The sequence below is a fragment of the Haemaphysalis longicornis genome, unplaced genomic scaffold (assembly GCF_048455015.1).
Source record: "Haemaphysalis longicornis isolate Haplotype H1 unplaced genomic scaffold, Haemaphysalis longicornis Haplotype H1 scaffold_5, whole genome shotgun sequence".
NCBI classification, from domain to species: Eukaryota; Metazoa; Arthropoda; class Arachnida; order Ixodida; family Ixodidae; genus Haemaphysalis; species Haemaphysalis longicornis.
This window is the reverse complement of record NW_027526385.1, coordinates 19,879,284-19,893,352: the sequence shown is the minus strand read 5'-3', so window position 1 is coordinate 19,893,352 and position 14,069 is coordinate 19,879,284. Positions and strand designations below refer to the sequence as shown.

The 14,069-nt window shown below is 46.5% G+C and overlaps 1 protein-coding gene and 1 long non-coding RNA gene across 2 annotated transcripts in view; both read left to right on the top strand.

Annotated features, from left to right (window-relative positions):
* On the top strand, window positions 1–2,701 carry LOC144137940 (uncharacterized). The gene is made up of 2 exons (XR_013315765.1): window positions 1–131; window positions 1,347–2,701. It is a non-coding gene; the product is annotated as an uncharacterized LOC144137940 (long non-coding RNA).
* A 1,546-nt stretch (window positions 2,702–4,247) lies between these two features.
* The window catches only part of LOC144137939 (uncharacterized), a 126,826-nt gene continuing 117,004 nt past the window's right edge, over window positions 4,248–14,069 (top strand). The window contains exons 1-6 of the mRNA XM_077669971.1: window positions 4,248–4,497; window positions 8,822–8,926; window positions 10,157–10,230; window positions 11,071–11,167; window positions 12,754–12,857; window positions 13,672–13,836. Of these exons, the coding sequence (XP_077526097.1) occupies window positions 4,356–4,497; window positions 8,822–8,926; window positions 10,157–10,230; window positions 11,071–11,167; window positions 12,754–12,857; window positions 13,672–13,836 (687 nt within the window). The 5' untranslated portion in view covers window positions 4,248–4,355. The remainder of the gene's footprint in view (window positions 4,498–8,821; window positions 8,927–10,156; window positions 10,231–11,070; window positions 11,168–12,753; window positions 12,858–13,671; window positions 13,837–14,069) is intronic.

Genomic DNA, 14,069 nt, shown 5'->3' with positions numbered 1-14,069 from the left:
TTTGCTTGCGAGTCGGCGGTCATGGTCAGCGGTGGCATCGGTGGCATGTGTCTGCTGAAGGGCCGCTGCACAGCGTTAAATTTCGTTCTGGAAGACTACGAGTAGCGGAGCGACGCGTCATATAACCCCAAGTAAGTATACACGGTTGTTGTTCATTTCCACTCATAAGTGTAATTGTTGTCGCCTTACCCGACGTGCGGTCGGCATGCTGACAAAATCGTGAAAGGACGCTGAGTAACATCTGATCGTTTGCTTTGGTGCCTTAAACAAGCCATAACGGCCAACTCGACCACGGAACTCGACCATATCACCTCTGTTCGTCGCTAACACGCAGACGATGTTTTATTGACCGGATGGTTAATCGGGTTCTTTCTTTGTTGTACTATTCGTGTATTCTTGATGTCTTGACGCACTGTAGAGCTGTTTCTGTGAGCAAATGTTAATTTTATATGTTGAGAGCGACAAACGTAGGAAACAGGGTATCTTATCAGGCCACACAGCGAAAAAATTCTCGTACTTCATTCGTGTTAACCTTCCAGAAGACGGCCTCGTCTTGCTAAGAGCGGCAGGCATGCAGGGCGTTCTGGAGCAGTGGGCTGCATTTTACGGGAGTTCCTAATTTTGTGAAAATTCCCGTGTAGAATGTTTCTATTAGATGACCAATAACGCGCACTGATATATCTAAGCACCGTGTGTGTACATTACACGCCCACAAGTACCAATCATCACCTGTCTAACCGAGGTCTCACGCCCAGATATAACCAGGTACGCGTGTGAAATTGAAGGCTCTCTATTTTTTCCAGTGCCTCTATACAAGCGTGCCGAAGAGCAGGAACAGTTTGAAATTACGTGCGAAGGTGTCAAACAGCGTAAATGTTGCTGATCAGACGGTGCTTGCCTAAATAGCAACTAAATAGTGCCTCTGGGGTACCATTTCCATAATACACAAGCTGCCTTCATGCATTCGTTGTTCCGTAGCTGTTCCACAATAAGTTCAAAACATTTACTCATTTTGTGTGGTTGTTCAGTCTTGAATAATCCAACTGCTAAAGTCATGTCTTGTTAAAGCACGACCTCTGAAAACATTGTTGGCGTCCTGTGAGTTTATTGTATGTGCCTTCTCTTTGGTTTAAGTAATGACTTCAGTGTCAACACGGCAGCGCGCAGCTGATCGTAACTGTGTGTTTTTATGAGAAAGCCAGAGTCATTGAATATGTTATGTTGCTGGAACCCTTTTTGTAAATAAGCATGCTGGTGTGCTGGATTTTAAGAGTACATACTTGTGCTCTAAATATCTGTACAAAAGCCTTGCAAAACCTTCAATGATGCCATCCATTTCGATACAGGTCCCAGCTGTGTCAGCAGTGCAAGGAGCTGACCAGCAGGCAACACATGAAGCTGCACCAGGCATGCAACCAGTTTCCAAGTCAGGGTCATTGGATGGATCATCAGCAGCGCAAGACAAGGCAGGCATGCCGCCAAGCTGCCAAAAACACAAAAATTCTAGCAAGGGCCACTGTTGAAAAAGCAAAAGGGCTTGGGGAGAGGTTGATTGCAGCCTACGATATGTAAATAGTAAAAACAATCCTGTACATTCAGCTGCACAATAAAGAGAAAAACAAGTGGTGAGGAAAGTGCCTTGTAGTGCATGGAAGATGTTCTTTGAATCTTGCTTGTTAGGCACTCAAGATTCAAACTATTTTTCTCGGGTGCAAGAAAATTGGTTGTTCAAAACCATCCATTGTATGCATAAATGTGACTATAGCAGTGGCTTCATTTGCGATAGCCTTGGCACAGCATGAAACCAACTTCATTTAACTACCATGAGCAGCCATTTGAAGACTTGTGTACGTGCTTATTGAACTGAAAGAATGAAGTGGAAGTATTCTGTGTGGTATTTTAGCCCACTGTGTTCCAAAGTGGTATTCACTTGAGGGACCCTGCTGAGGAGGACTGTGTGTGGTGCCAATGACTGTGAGAGAGCTGGCACGTCCTCACTGCCCATGTAAACCTCTATTGTGCACCTTTCACAAACTTTTTTGTGATGCCACCACCTCCTCCAGCAACATATTCATGAAGGTGTGACGTAGGGGATCAGCTTTCACCACGTGAATGTCAGTTAAAACTTACATTATACGTTGTGGCTGCAGTGTTTTGTTTATGCACCATTGATTTCTGCCCAAACAATGGATTGAAAAATGTTAAGCTGCCCTTTCCCATCTTGCACTGTCAGTATGGCTCAAAAGGTTCTGATCAGTGGGGTAGAAGGCTGCCTCACCTACTTCTGGCTGTTATCAAGTTGCAGATTGTATCCACCCACTGCTGTTCACTGTGGCTGCATGTTGTTGTGCCCAGTGTGCACTGTTTTGAGAAGCCTATTTTGTTCGTTGATAGATATTGCTACCCTGCTTCTACTGTGCTGGCAGATGCTGATCGAAACACTTCTGCTCTAGGGTTTGTTTTTTTTCTAGCTAAGCTTTTCTAGGGTTCCTTTCATGCAATCTTTTTACCGTAACCTAACGTCGCATTTGTTCACCACTTACAGTAACCATTTTGTTGATTCCTGCATAAAGCAGCCTGCGTACATCAGTATGCTGGTTGCGAAAATGGCAATGCTGGTAGGTAGCTACAAACTAAATCCTGGTACCAATATGTTCACAGTGGCTCTTGGATGGGACAATAAATACATTGATGCGACATGCTTATGCCTTCACTCATTTTCGCTGCATAATTTGCATGTTTGCTGTTTACCAGCCTTCAAAAGTTCAAAACAACTTCATCAAGGTAAGCTTGCACTCTTGCTTTCGATGTATTAAGCAATGCTGTGCTTTTTTTATTAGTGTTACAGAGTATGACTGTGGTGAGGGCTTTTTTATAAATGAGTGAAACGGAATTCTGCACTTTGCTGTTGGCACAATAAATTCACACAGTACTCGCTTAGTGCAGTCGCCAACTTTTTCTCTGTGCTCAATATGCCTGTCTCCAGGCGCTGAGCCAGGGTTCCACTAACGCAAACAGTTGCTACAGCAACACCTGCCACTGGATGGGGAACACTGTGACCAATGTAGAATCACAGCGACTTCATTGAATAGCAAGCATGCATGCCGGTGATCGCCTCATATGGCTTCACCAGTACAGCCGGTAAAAGGCTTGTCTATAACACAGCTTTCGTACTCAGCCCTATCCTGCCCCGCCGGTGGGGGATTTCAATAAAACTACTGCGGAATTCTGAAGTCTTAGCCCTTAACTTTTGCCTCCGACATGTTTGGAACGAGTATGTTTCGGCAGTTTTCGGATGTAGCTGGTTGAAGTTGAAATCGCTGTTATAGACAAGCGATTTACCGACTGTACATAGCTATGTAAGCCATAGTTTATGGCCCAAAAGTACTGGTAGGCCCCAGGCAATCATTTGGCCACGTTCTGTTGCAATAGAAAGCCATTCTACCGTTGCAGAGGTACGTTTCCTTCCCCTGTCTGATACTGCACTGCATATACAGAGTATTCATTTAATTACATTGTTTTTACCTTCAGCTTCAAACACCCCATATGCGTCCATGGTTGCGGGCGGTCACAGCGATTGCGCGTGAGCCTTGGTTACACCGGTGAATACACGCAGCTGATTAGCAACGGAAAGGGACTGTGTCGGCTGTGTTGTGCTTGCGGGAACAGCCTAGCAGACGACGGTTGCACTGGCGGAATCGTCCTATGCAAGCGGCCTACCCTCACTTGTTTCGCCGCTTTCTCCCACGATAAGGTGCCGACCCACCCGCTGGTGGACGCTCCCGCAACATTAAAAAAAAAATCACCGGCTGTGCACACATACTTACTGCTGATAAAAGATTTTTATTTGTCTTCGGCGCTACCGTGCTCGTAACGTTATAATCGCAAGCGTAGTCATGAACGTGGCTAGGATGGAACGCACTACCCGGCGCGGAGTGCTTCCCGTATCCATTCATTCCAGCCGTGCAGTATTTGCGCACTGCAGCCGCTGGAATCAAACGCCAACAGCAATTCTGCCCCGGAATGACCCACCGACGCTTTCGACGCCGAAACCGAAACTGACGGAGCGGAAAAGTACGAAGCCTAGTACATATAACAATCGTCAAGCCTCAAGTTAAGCCAAGTTCGAAAATCACGAGTCTACGTCACACAATCAGCTCCATGGGGGTTGAACGATTGCAGCGCCAGTGTCCCCTCTAGTTTCGCCAGACCACAGGCCAGACCAGCTGCGAAAGGGCGCAGTCGCGCCACCTCGCGGTGTCGACGACAACCGGAGTGGCTCGGCGCCGCCGCTCGGGACACTCGTGCATGGCTCCTATGGCGCGTGTTTCTTCGCTGTAGTGCGTGCCGGCGTGATGTTGGCCGATATATTAGACGGGGAGGAACTGCAGGCCTTGGCGGAGCCGTGCAAGGCGAAGCTAGAAAACTTCGTCAACCTCACTGCGAAGACGACGGAGGAGCTACGGGAAGAAAATGCGCAGCTCAAGGCCCGCTGCGGTGAGTCGCCGGCGCAGCCAGGAAAACAAACAAAAGACAGCAAGAACGGATATACTTGCTGTATTTTTGGCGAAACTTCGTTTAAACACGCCGCGAGTGCGTGCCAGTGATGTTTTGAACCCTGCTCCCTTCATTTCGCCAAGTTAATAGAGCGTTATTTTTGCGAGAAGCGAAAGTTCGTTGCAGTGTCGTTGACAGTTCAGAGCCCGCAAGCGCCGGTAGTGTGGGTTCTTCGCGAACGGAGTTATATCGCGTTGCGTGATTTGAACGTGTTGAACTAGTTATTTTTTCAGCCGAGCGCTGTTTGCGTCGTTAGCTATCGCATACCGGAGAAAACGTGGTGGGGCTAATGTCACGAAGCATATCCTGGTTTGTTTTGAGGCGATGCTCCCAACTGTCCGTCGGTGCTACGTTTTATGGCGCTTTAAAGTTTTCAAGTGTACCCAAGTTACCCGTGATCTTGTAACCGCCTTCCAAATGCTGCAAAACGTAACTCCAGAACGCGGGAAGTTTGAAGTTGTAGTAGTTTCCGGTGCGGAAGTTTGTCCGTTATCGTTGCGTCAAAATGCAAGGTTTCCCAAATTCTGATGAAGTGGGTAGAAGGTCGCATGCTTTGTGTGTTATATCATTCTAGTGGGAACGATCGCATAACAGTTTCATTTGCTTGTGGAGGAGGGTGTTATGAATGTTATGCCATTCTTATTTTGCGTTCATCGTAGCCACTGTGGTCAAATGCTGTTGGCTAAATATCTTAACATGACGCACCCACGACTGGCAATAATGTGAAGTGCAGCTAATCGTTCACGTTTAAATGAGTTTAGAACAGTCCATTCCCATTCGGGGATGTTACAACCTAATGATTGACAGCTGTAAAAGACTCACAGATATGTGTGTTTTTTTAAGCTCTCTTCAAATTCTGATTACACAAAGTGCAGTGGCCAGGGCTTGTGCAGAAACATCTTCCAAATGGTTTTAGCCATTTTACGTCTCATTGGAATGGATTTGGAGCTTCTGTTTACAGGAATCGCCTTGGAATTTCAGTTTATAAATTTATTTTGATTGTATAATTTCACCTACACTGTTTGACCGGTGGCTTGATTGTGCTGCAGTGCTGAGCGCAGGCTACGAAATAGTTGCAGCGTGTTTTTGACGCTTCCAGTCTCACTTTTAAGGCTTGAAGTGGGGGGAAACACGTCTAAGAGTCCTGGACATTTCTTAGCTGCGATACCTTGCATGAAAAGTGGAGCTGTTTTCATTCAAAAGAGAAATCGATGCTCACTTTTCAAATCCTGTCTTCTATTTATTTCTTTCCGGCAAAAAAGTAACACTGGTGTGTAAGAATATGCGTTAATACATCCCTAAACAAAATAGCCAGGCAACTTAGAATATATAAGGCGTTTTTTTTTTTTTTGTTCGAAATGAGCCTGCCCCAGAAACCAAAACTGAGTCAGATAAAGCTGCAGTGACAAGAAAAACTCTGCAACATTTTCCTAAAAAAAAAGGGTGGCTAGAAAATAGTTGAGATAACGCCCTGAAAATGTGTGTGTATGTGTAAAGATCGTAGTCGTATCGAAAATGAACCAGATCCTGCTGTTTCACTGATCAAAATGAGCCAAATGCATTTACCCAATGGGAGTTCGCTTTTGGCTTCAGCGTTCAGACTGTTTTGTGGGTGTTCTAGGATTTTTTATTTTTTTTTGCACTTCGGAGTTGTGGTTTATTATGAATTCAGACGAGTTAGGAGCTCGGCATAGAAATGAAACAGATGTGAAACAATGATTTCATTTCGTCTCCCGCGTTCCTACGAAATAAGTCTGCTTACATTTATTTTTCTTACTCCCATGAAGTGTTTTGGAAATTCATGGCAAAGCGATGAAGAGCTTGATTACTTTGTTAGTGCCTTGAGGCGTGCCTAATTTTCCTAGGGAAGAATTCGAAAAGGGCAGCTAATGGTGCCAAGAGGACTCACCTGCTCTCCATGTATAGTCGTAGTGCTCTTGAGGCCCTGTTGCATATTTTTAATGCCTTTTCCACCAAAACTCAATCGCAGAATGCTTGAAAGTCAATCAAATAAAGTTTTTATTAGAATGCAGCAACTACTTGAGCGTTTCAATTCTATATGAGCCAAATCCAAACTTATCACCCTTATACTGGTCAAGTTCGTGACATAATGTTTAATTACTTGTGGCCATAAACTTCCCCTGGCAGACATGTAAAATATGTAATAGTTTTGACGGCACTGCACTTAGGTCCGGTAACAAACTTGCGCTTGTTTCTCAAATTCTTGTGAAGGTAGATTGGGCTCATTTTGAAAAAAGAAAAACGCCTCATGTGGTGGTTGGAATAAAGGCAGTTGAGAGCAAGAAAGACTCTCCCATTAGTGTTCCCCTCTGAATGTTCACTTGCTGTGGTTCTGCATTTGTAATGCTTGAGAATCACTCGTGCGTCATTTGGCAAAAACAAAGTGGCCTTTTATATCCCCGAGGCCAGAACCTATCATCAAAGGTCTCATTGGCTGCGTGTAGCTGGAAACCTTTCATAAAAATTCCATATCGTTTGCAAACAGGGGTATGCAATGGTTTGTCAACCCGGCATTAGTGGTAACTGTGTGCTTCGAGCTTTTTCAAACAGTACCCGCAGCTTGACATGTAGTAAGTTTGGTGTTTCTGGGCATGTAGTTTAGCTCAACAAATGTTTTACCTTACAAAAGCAGAATACTGGCCTAACAACGTTTAGATAGATTGGCCAGTGGTGACAGCGCCTGTAAGAAACGTGTGGCCGATTCACCAATTCCCATTTGGCTGTGATGTCAACATGCCCGCTTGAAATTCTCACATGCCCATTCAAGGGGATCGGCCAGTTTGTCACTTCCCATTCGCCTGCGACGTGAGCATAGCATCCCATAACTCTGACGTTCAAATTCTTGCATGCCTATTCAAGGGGATTGGCCAATTTGTCACTCCTCATTTGCCCGTGACGTCAACATACCATCCCACAACTCTGACGTACCCATTCGAAAAATTCGGCCATCTCATATTTTGTCTGGATATCTCCGCAGTTTTGGTTGGCAGTGCAGCCCATTTTTTTACTTTTTCGCACCTGACCCGAAAGATCGCCCATCCCGTCATTTTTCACTTGATATCTCTGAATTTTAAATTTGGGTGGACATTCTTTAGGAACTTTGAGGTAGTTTTGTATGTGTGATATTTTCCCCCTAAAGTTACTTCACTACCATCTCAATCAGTTCTAATTGAATTGAGGATTTTTGCTCACTGACAAGTACTGGAACTGCTGTCTTTGCTTACTGAGCCAGGCTAAGGATTTTTCTCTGTTGCTGCTCTAGCAGAAGTTCCTGAAGCTTCCTTGTAGCGCAACCGAGTCAAATCTCAACTAACCGGAATGACTGGACTGAAAACAGCGTTGTCGAGCAAAATAAGAAAAGTGGCATCGTTCATTCGATTTTCGAAGCTTAGAAGATATGACATTTTATTAACTGACATGATACTCAGCTGGAACCTGTTGGCTGATTACTGATGCTATGTGCAGGGGCAGATAAGCATTTTGAATACGACTTCTATTGGCTTACTTGTGTCACGTATTATGTTGCATCTTATACCCCTGTCACACGGGCACTTTCAATCGCGATTGAAGGGAATCGCTATCGAGTTTTCGAGCGCGGTAGACACACTGCCGCTGCTACACGGCCCGTTTCAATTGCAATCGAGAAGTTGCACCGGTTGCGCTCGTGTGCGCTAGATGGCGTCACAATGTACTTGCGGCCGGCGTCTGGTAACTTCGCGCGGACGTAGGTATACGTACCTATGTAAATGTTACTGAACGCTTATTTCGGTCAAGTTATTTCACACAATTTGGGGTATTAGTTGAAGTTTTCACCTTCTGTGCCATTGCTGAGCGGGGACAAGAGTATCGCCGCTTTCGTTCGATCGTTTGGAAGCCTCGATCGCGCTTGAGAAACCGGGATTGAGTTCGAGCGGGATCGAGCTCGATCGCGATTGAAACTGCCGTGTAGCAGCGGCCCGATCCAAATCGAGCTCGATCCGGATCGAGCTCGATCCGGATCGACTCAATCGCGATTGAAAGTGCCCGTGTGACAGGGGTATTACTCCGAAAAATTTCTTTTGCTGTGATTATTGACTGCAGACATGTCTAATCATGCCATCTTGCTGGGGTTAATAGATGTGCTGCTTGGGTATTGTGATTTGCACTTGTCACCGAACTTGCAATTGCGGCGATTCTTTCTTGGTTGGAGTCTGCTCTGGCATGTAGGAGCGCTCTGTCTGTTGTTCATTTTCGGTCCACGCAGAGCGCAGCTCGTTCCAGCTGGAAGCGGCGCTGTCGGATCACCGGGCGCAGACCAGCGCCCTGGAAGAGGCATGTGAACGTGCGAAGCAGCAGGCAACCCAACTCGGTATGTAAACCGGTATTACCAACACTCATGCTGAACCCTGTGGACGGTGTTTTATGAAGATCTGACGTGCCACGCTGCATTACGTAACATGGTTCTATCGTGTACATATTGGTATGGTTTATGTATGAAGATGTATGCTCCATTGCCTCTGTGATACCCGTGCCACTCGTGCACGAAAAATATTGACTGCTTAAGCCTTAAAAAAACCAAATGTCATTATTTGGGTGGTCTGTTATACACGCCGAAATGCAAAGGCATTAAATGTGCACGGCATGATGGTGATAAAGCGCAAAAAAGAGAAATGCACTCGTATTTTAGAAGTTTTTAACGTAGTGAAAGACATCTTAGAAGAGTTAAAATGTTTTCGGGAAAGAAAACGTCATGCAAAATAGTGTTTTCTAAAAAAATGGTAGAATGCATTCCTAAAAATGGCTTCAGCAGCTGCCGTCGCCTGCCAGGAGTAGCCAAGTCTGAAAAATTCAAAACGACGAGTAGCATGACGTTCTGCTGTCGCCGCTGTTTTAGTGAACTTTGTCTTCAGAACTTCGCCATAAAGAGGGCACAAAAATTCGCCCGATTTTTACGTTCAGCTACGTTTCCGCGTCGAAGCTCTGGTGCTGATAGTTTCGTTGCTTCATTTGGTGCCCGTCGCGTTTGAGAGTGGGCAGATTTAAGGTGTTCGTGAAGGCGAATGAGTTGTGTGAAACTCCTTAAACATTTTTGCATGTAGCAGCGGCTTAAAACTTGAGGCATTGAGCACTTAACATCATTTTTGTGTACGTGTGGCACGGGTATTATACTTTACTGTGGTGTTCTTGCATGAGATGAAGTAACGCATGTCTTAAGGCATTAAGGACTTAATGTCATTTTTTGTGTACGTGTGGCACGGGTTTTATGCTGTGCTGTGGTGTTCTTGCATATGACAAAGTAACAAATGTCTTGAAAAGGAAAAAGTTTGCATGAATTGTAGTTCCTAATTTTTTGATTGTGCGAACCAGTAGTCCAACTGAGGTCTGAAATTTTAGTTTTTGAATATTCGCAACAAAGTATAGCGGTTTCGTGTGAGCACTAAATGCCGATAGGGTGCTGCTTCACTTTCACTTTTTCCTTTTTCTTGAGAATTGGGCCGTAATATGAGTTGAGGAGCCTTTTCCTTCATTTATTTCTATTCATATACGCGTAGACACAAGTATGATTCACGTTGACGGTCTTTACGTGTTCGCTTTACAGGGTCTGAGCTCGGCACTTGTCGCGTGGAGCTGGAATCCGCCAAGGCAGCTGCCACAGCTGCCAAGACTGAACTGGTGAGGCATTTGCTCTTGCCGTGGCTTTCGAATTGCTCAGCATTTCAGGCTAGTCCCCCCCTCCTTGTGTGTTGAGTGGTTTCAAACGTGAAATCAAAAACTATGAGCTTTTGTGGGCGTTTCAGCATTCATCTGTCAAGATTGTGGATGGGACTTTTAAAGTGTTTAGTAAAGGTCTCGACACAGTTGGTCATCAATAGTTACCTATTTTTGTCTTAATGAATGCTACATGTCGGCAAGTTGGCCTCATGCCATTAAAACAGTCATCATCATAATCACCATCGTCATCAGCAGCAGCAGCAGCTATATGTCGGCAGATGATTTGGAATGCATGCTAACAAAAATTTTGAAGACGGCGTGGTACTGTTTTAAAGCATTACAAAACATGCTGTCGGGTGAGTTGGTTCATGGTTCTTTTTAAAAGAGCTCTTTACATTAAGGCATATCATGCCAAGTGATCAGTGGCACTGTGCAAAAGGGAAAGAGTGGGGTGGGAATTTCTGGTTATTGGTACCATCTTGTGCTCCTGGCAGTGGGGTTTAGTTTCGACAGTGTCCTTTATGCAGTGCCTTGTGAACTCTGGGGGAAGAACATAAGATCTCATGTGGCCGTTGTGTGTGTGAAAACGGTGCGGTGTTTTGGCTTCTGTGGAATTACAGGCAGAGGCACAGCCGAGTCTTTTTGGATGCGATAACGTGTGTTCGTCACCGTTCTTGGTTACATTTGTTCCCAGCCTGTAAAGCTCTGTTTGGCAGCAGTTTAGTTGTGATGTGTATGGTTAAGTTGGCTAGGAAGTGCTTGACGTTGAGGCTAATCTTGCTGTCGGCTCCCTAATCCCAGGAGGCGACCAAGAGGAACCTTGAGCAGGTCACCAAGGAGAAGAAGGAGCTGCTTCAGGCCTTGGAGAAGCGCACCCAGGACCTGGCAGCACTCAGCGGTACTAGCATGAACTCCCGCTATTTTCTGCCATCACTGTTGGGGCACCGTCTTTTTTAACGATAAGCTTATCGTGTGAAAAGAGAGGACGATGGTTGAGGAGACGTGACGTGGACCAGCGCTTGTTTGTGTCACGTCGCTTGTCCGTGTCACATCTGTTGTCCATGTAACTCGCGTCTCTCACTGTGTATCAATCTTAGTCTTCTTTTTTGTGTGCAGGTTTTTCTTTCCATGTAGTACCAGTTAGACCAAACTTTCAGGTTATTCCATTCTTTGCATTGTTTTAGAATGCAGTGTATTGGTGCCGAGAACTGCAAGTTGTGGAGCACACAGTTTTTGCAGGTTGTGAAGAAACAGTTCATGTGCGCCTTATACCTGTCTCCGTCCTCCAATTCCATTGCATCACTTATGAAGTTTCGCTTGTTGAGCTCGCCACTTGAAGCATGACTTACCGTATTTACTCGCATAATCCTCGCACTTTTTTTTCGGGAAAGTCAATGCAAAGTTAAAAGTGCGAGAATTATGCGGGGGAAAAAAATCCGGTGCACAGTGTTGCCAATTTGCCTTATGCCAATCCCGCTAAATGTAGCGGTCGTTTTATGTATATGAAAGCTCAGTGTTGCCAACAGCAGCTATTTCTTTTTATTTTATTATTTACAACGTAAACAGTCTCCCGTCGATCAGCGATCATGAAATTGCCGCCATTGCTTTCTGGCGCGCGCCCTATCTCGTCGTCGTATGTGCGTGCCCTACTCCAGTATCGCACGCTGAAGTCGGTGACGCCGAAGTGCCTGCCTGCGGCACGGTTGCCGTGTGCGATTGCGCACTCACTCTTTCGCTTTCAATTTGAAAGCGGCAGTGTAGCTGGCGTTCCTCCCCATGGCGAAGCGGCATCGAGCACAAAACAAAGAGATCAAAAAGTTTTCAAAATGGCAGCGAGCTATCCACCACTGACGCGAGTGACTCACTGACTGCTGCCGCTCAACGACGGGACCACGACGGCGACACGACAGCGGGCTGCGCGAACACCGTCTAGTTGCGCGCACGCGAAACATGCGCGAAACCGGCTCAAGTACAGTGTGAGTAGTGTGTTAGGGCGCCTGTTAGGGAGTAGCCATGCAGGTTGTTAGGGCGCCTGGATGGCCTTGGATACACAGCGCTCACCGCCGAACGGAGAGGCGGCGGGGGAGGGCACGCGTTGGAGAGCGCGTGCACCATGCGCGTTTCGCGAGCAGGCAACTTTCGCCGCTGCAAAGTTGGGGGTGCGAGGAACCAAAAAAAGTTTTGGTGGCTCACATTAGGGGTGCGAGGATTACGCGAGTGCGAGGATTACGCGAGTAAATACGGTAGTACAAAACACCAGCGATCCCGGTTCACCACTCTTGTCACTTGAGAAAAGCTTCCTCTTGAACTGTTTAACCTGGTTAACGCTTACATAGTTGTCCGTGGCCAGACTGACTGCTTGAAGCAGTGGGCAGGTGTCGGATACATGATGACTGTAGTTGCCTCCCGTGATGAGTTGCGAGTAACGTTGGGACTCTGGACGCGACGTGAACGTGACTAAATCGGTCTCTGGTGTACGTGCAGAGCGGACGGAGTCGCTGCAGGTGGACCTGAGCAACAGCCAGCAGCAGCTGCGGGAGCAGGCCGTGAAGCTTGAGGAGCTCCAGCTTCAGCTCATCAGCGCCCAGGTGATGTGCTCCTTTTTTTAACAGCATAGCTGCAAATCGCAATTTTTCGTGTCGGCAGTTAAAAATACCAAAAATTGCAAAGCGCGCGCATGTGAGTGCGGGTCTCACGGCAACCACCCAACAGTTAATAAAGCCAAGAGAATGCCTAGCGCTCGTGTATGTGTGCCTCGCGACGACCGCCCAGCGTCCTCTGCGCATGTTTGTCAAGCCATGCGTACCCATTTATAAGGGAGATTTGCCAAGATTGTGGCGACCATTGGCAGTTAAAAAAAAACAAGAAAATGCCGAGCGCTCATGTGCGTTCCTCGCGGCGACCACTTAGCGTCTCCGGTGCACGTTTGTCTGGCCAAGCATACCCACTTAGGGAGCTTAACCGAAGTTGGCAAAGAAAAAAAAAAAAAGAACACACACACACTTTAGTGCTTGCCGTAATCGTTCCAACACTTGCTCGGAATGAGAAAGACACGTCGTAGCTTACGCCCGTCGAAAGTGATGTCCAATGATTATCACTTACAAAAAAAATGAAGGGAGCTCACATTTATAACAGTGATGGAGTAAACGGTGTTGCGGGAGCGCAGAAGCAGCAAATCGGCTTCATTGTGGACTTAAACAATCGTGATGGTCGTGAAGGTTGCGTACAGCGTTGTTATCTTCAAGTCTTATGCGCTAGTGTGGGCTTCCTTCATTTTTTTTTTTTTTTTGTGATAATGTTTGTCACCGTTTCTTCGGTAAAGCAAGCGTTCCTTTTGGGTTGCTACCCTGCCCAGAGTGAAGTGATTGAATCGTCCTCTCCTCCTCCCCCTCGGATGCGCAGCACGCGGAGAAGCGGCTCCAGCAGGAGCGCGAGCTGGTGCAGTCGCAGGTGTCGGAGCTGCGGGAGGAGGCGGTGTCGTACCGGCAGGAGGCGGCCCAGCTGCGACGCGACAAGGCCGGGCTCGCCGTCGACCTCCAGTCACAGCTCGACGAGCAGAAGGAGCACGTGGGTCTCCTCCTCCCCTTGCTCTCCTCCTCTCTTGTTTACCCCTTTTTCCACATCTATTCTCTTATCATTTCCTCTCCCCAACTACTGCCCCCACTCCCCCTATCTCCCACTATTTCCTTCCTTGCTTTCTCACACATGCTTCAAAATGTCTTCTTTTTGTGTGCAATAGTGGCTCCGTGCCGGCACTTTCTCTTGTACACCTTGTCTGTGTCGGTGTCAGTACTACTGAT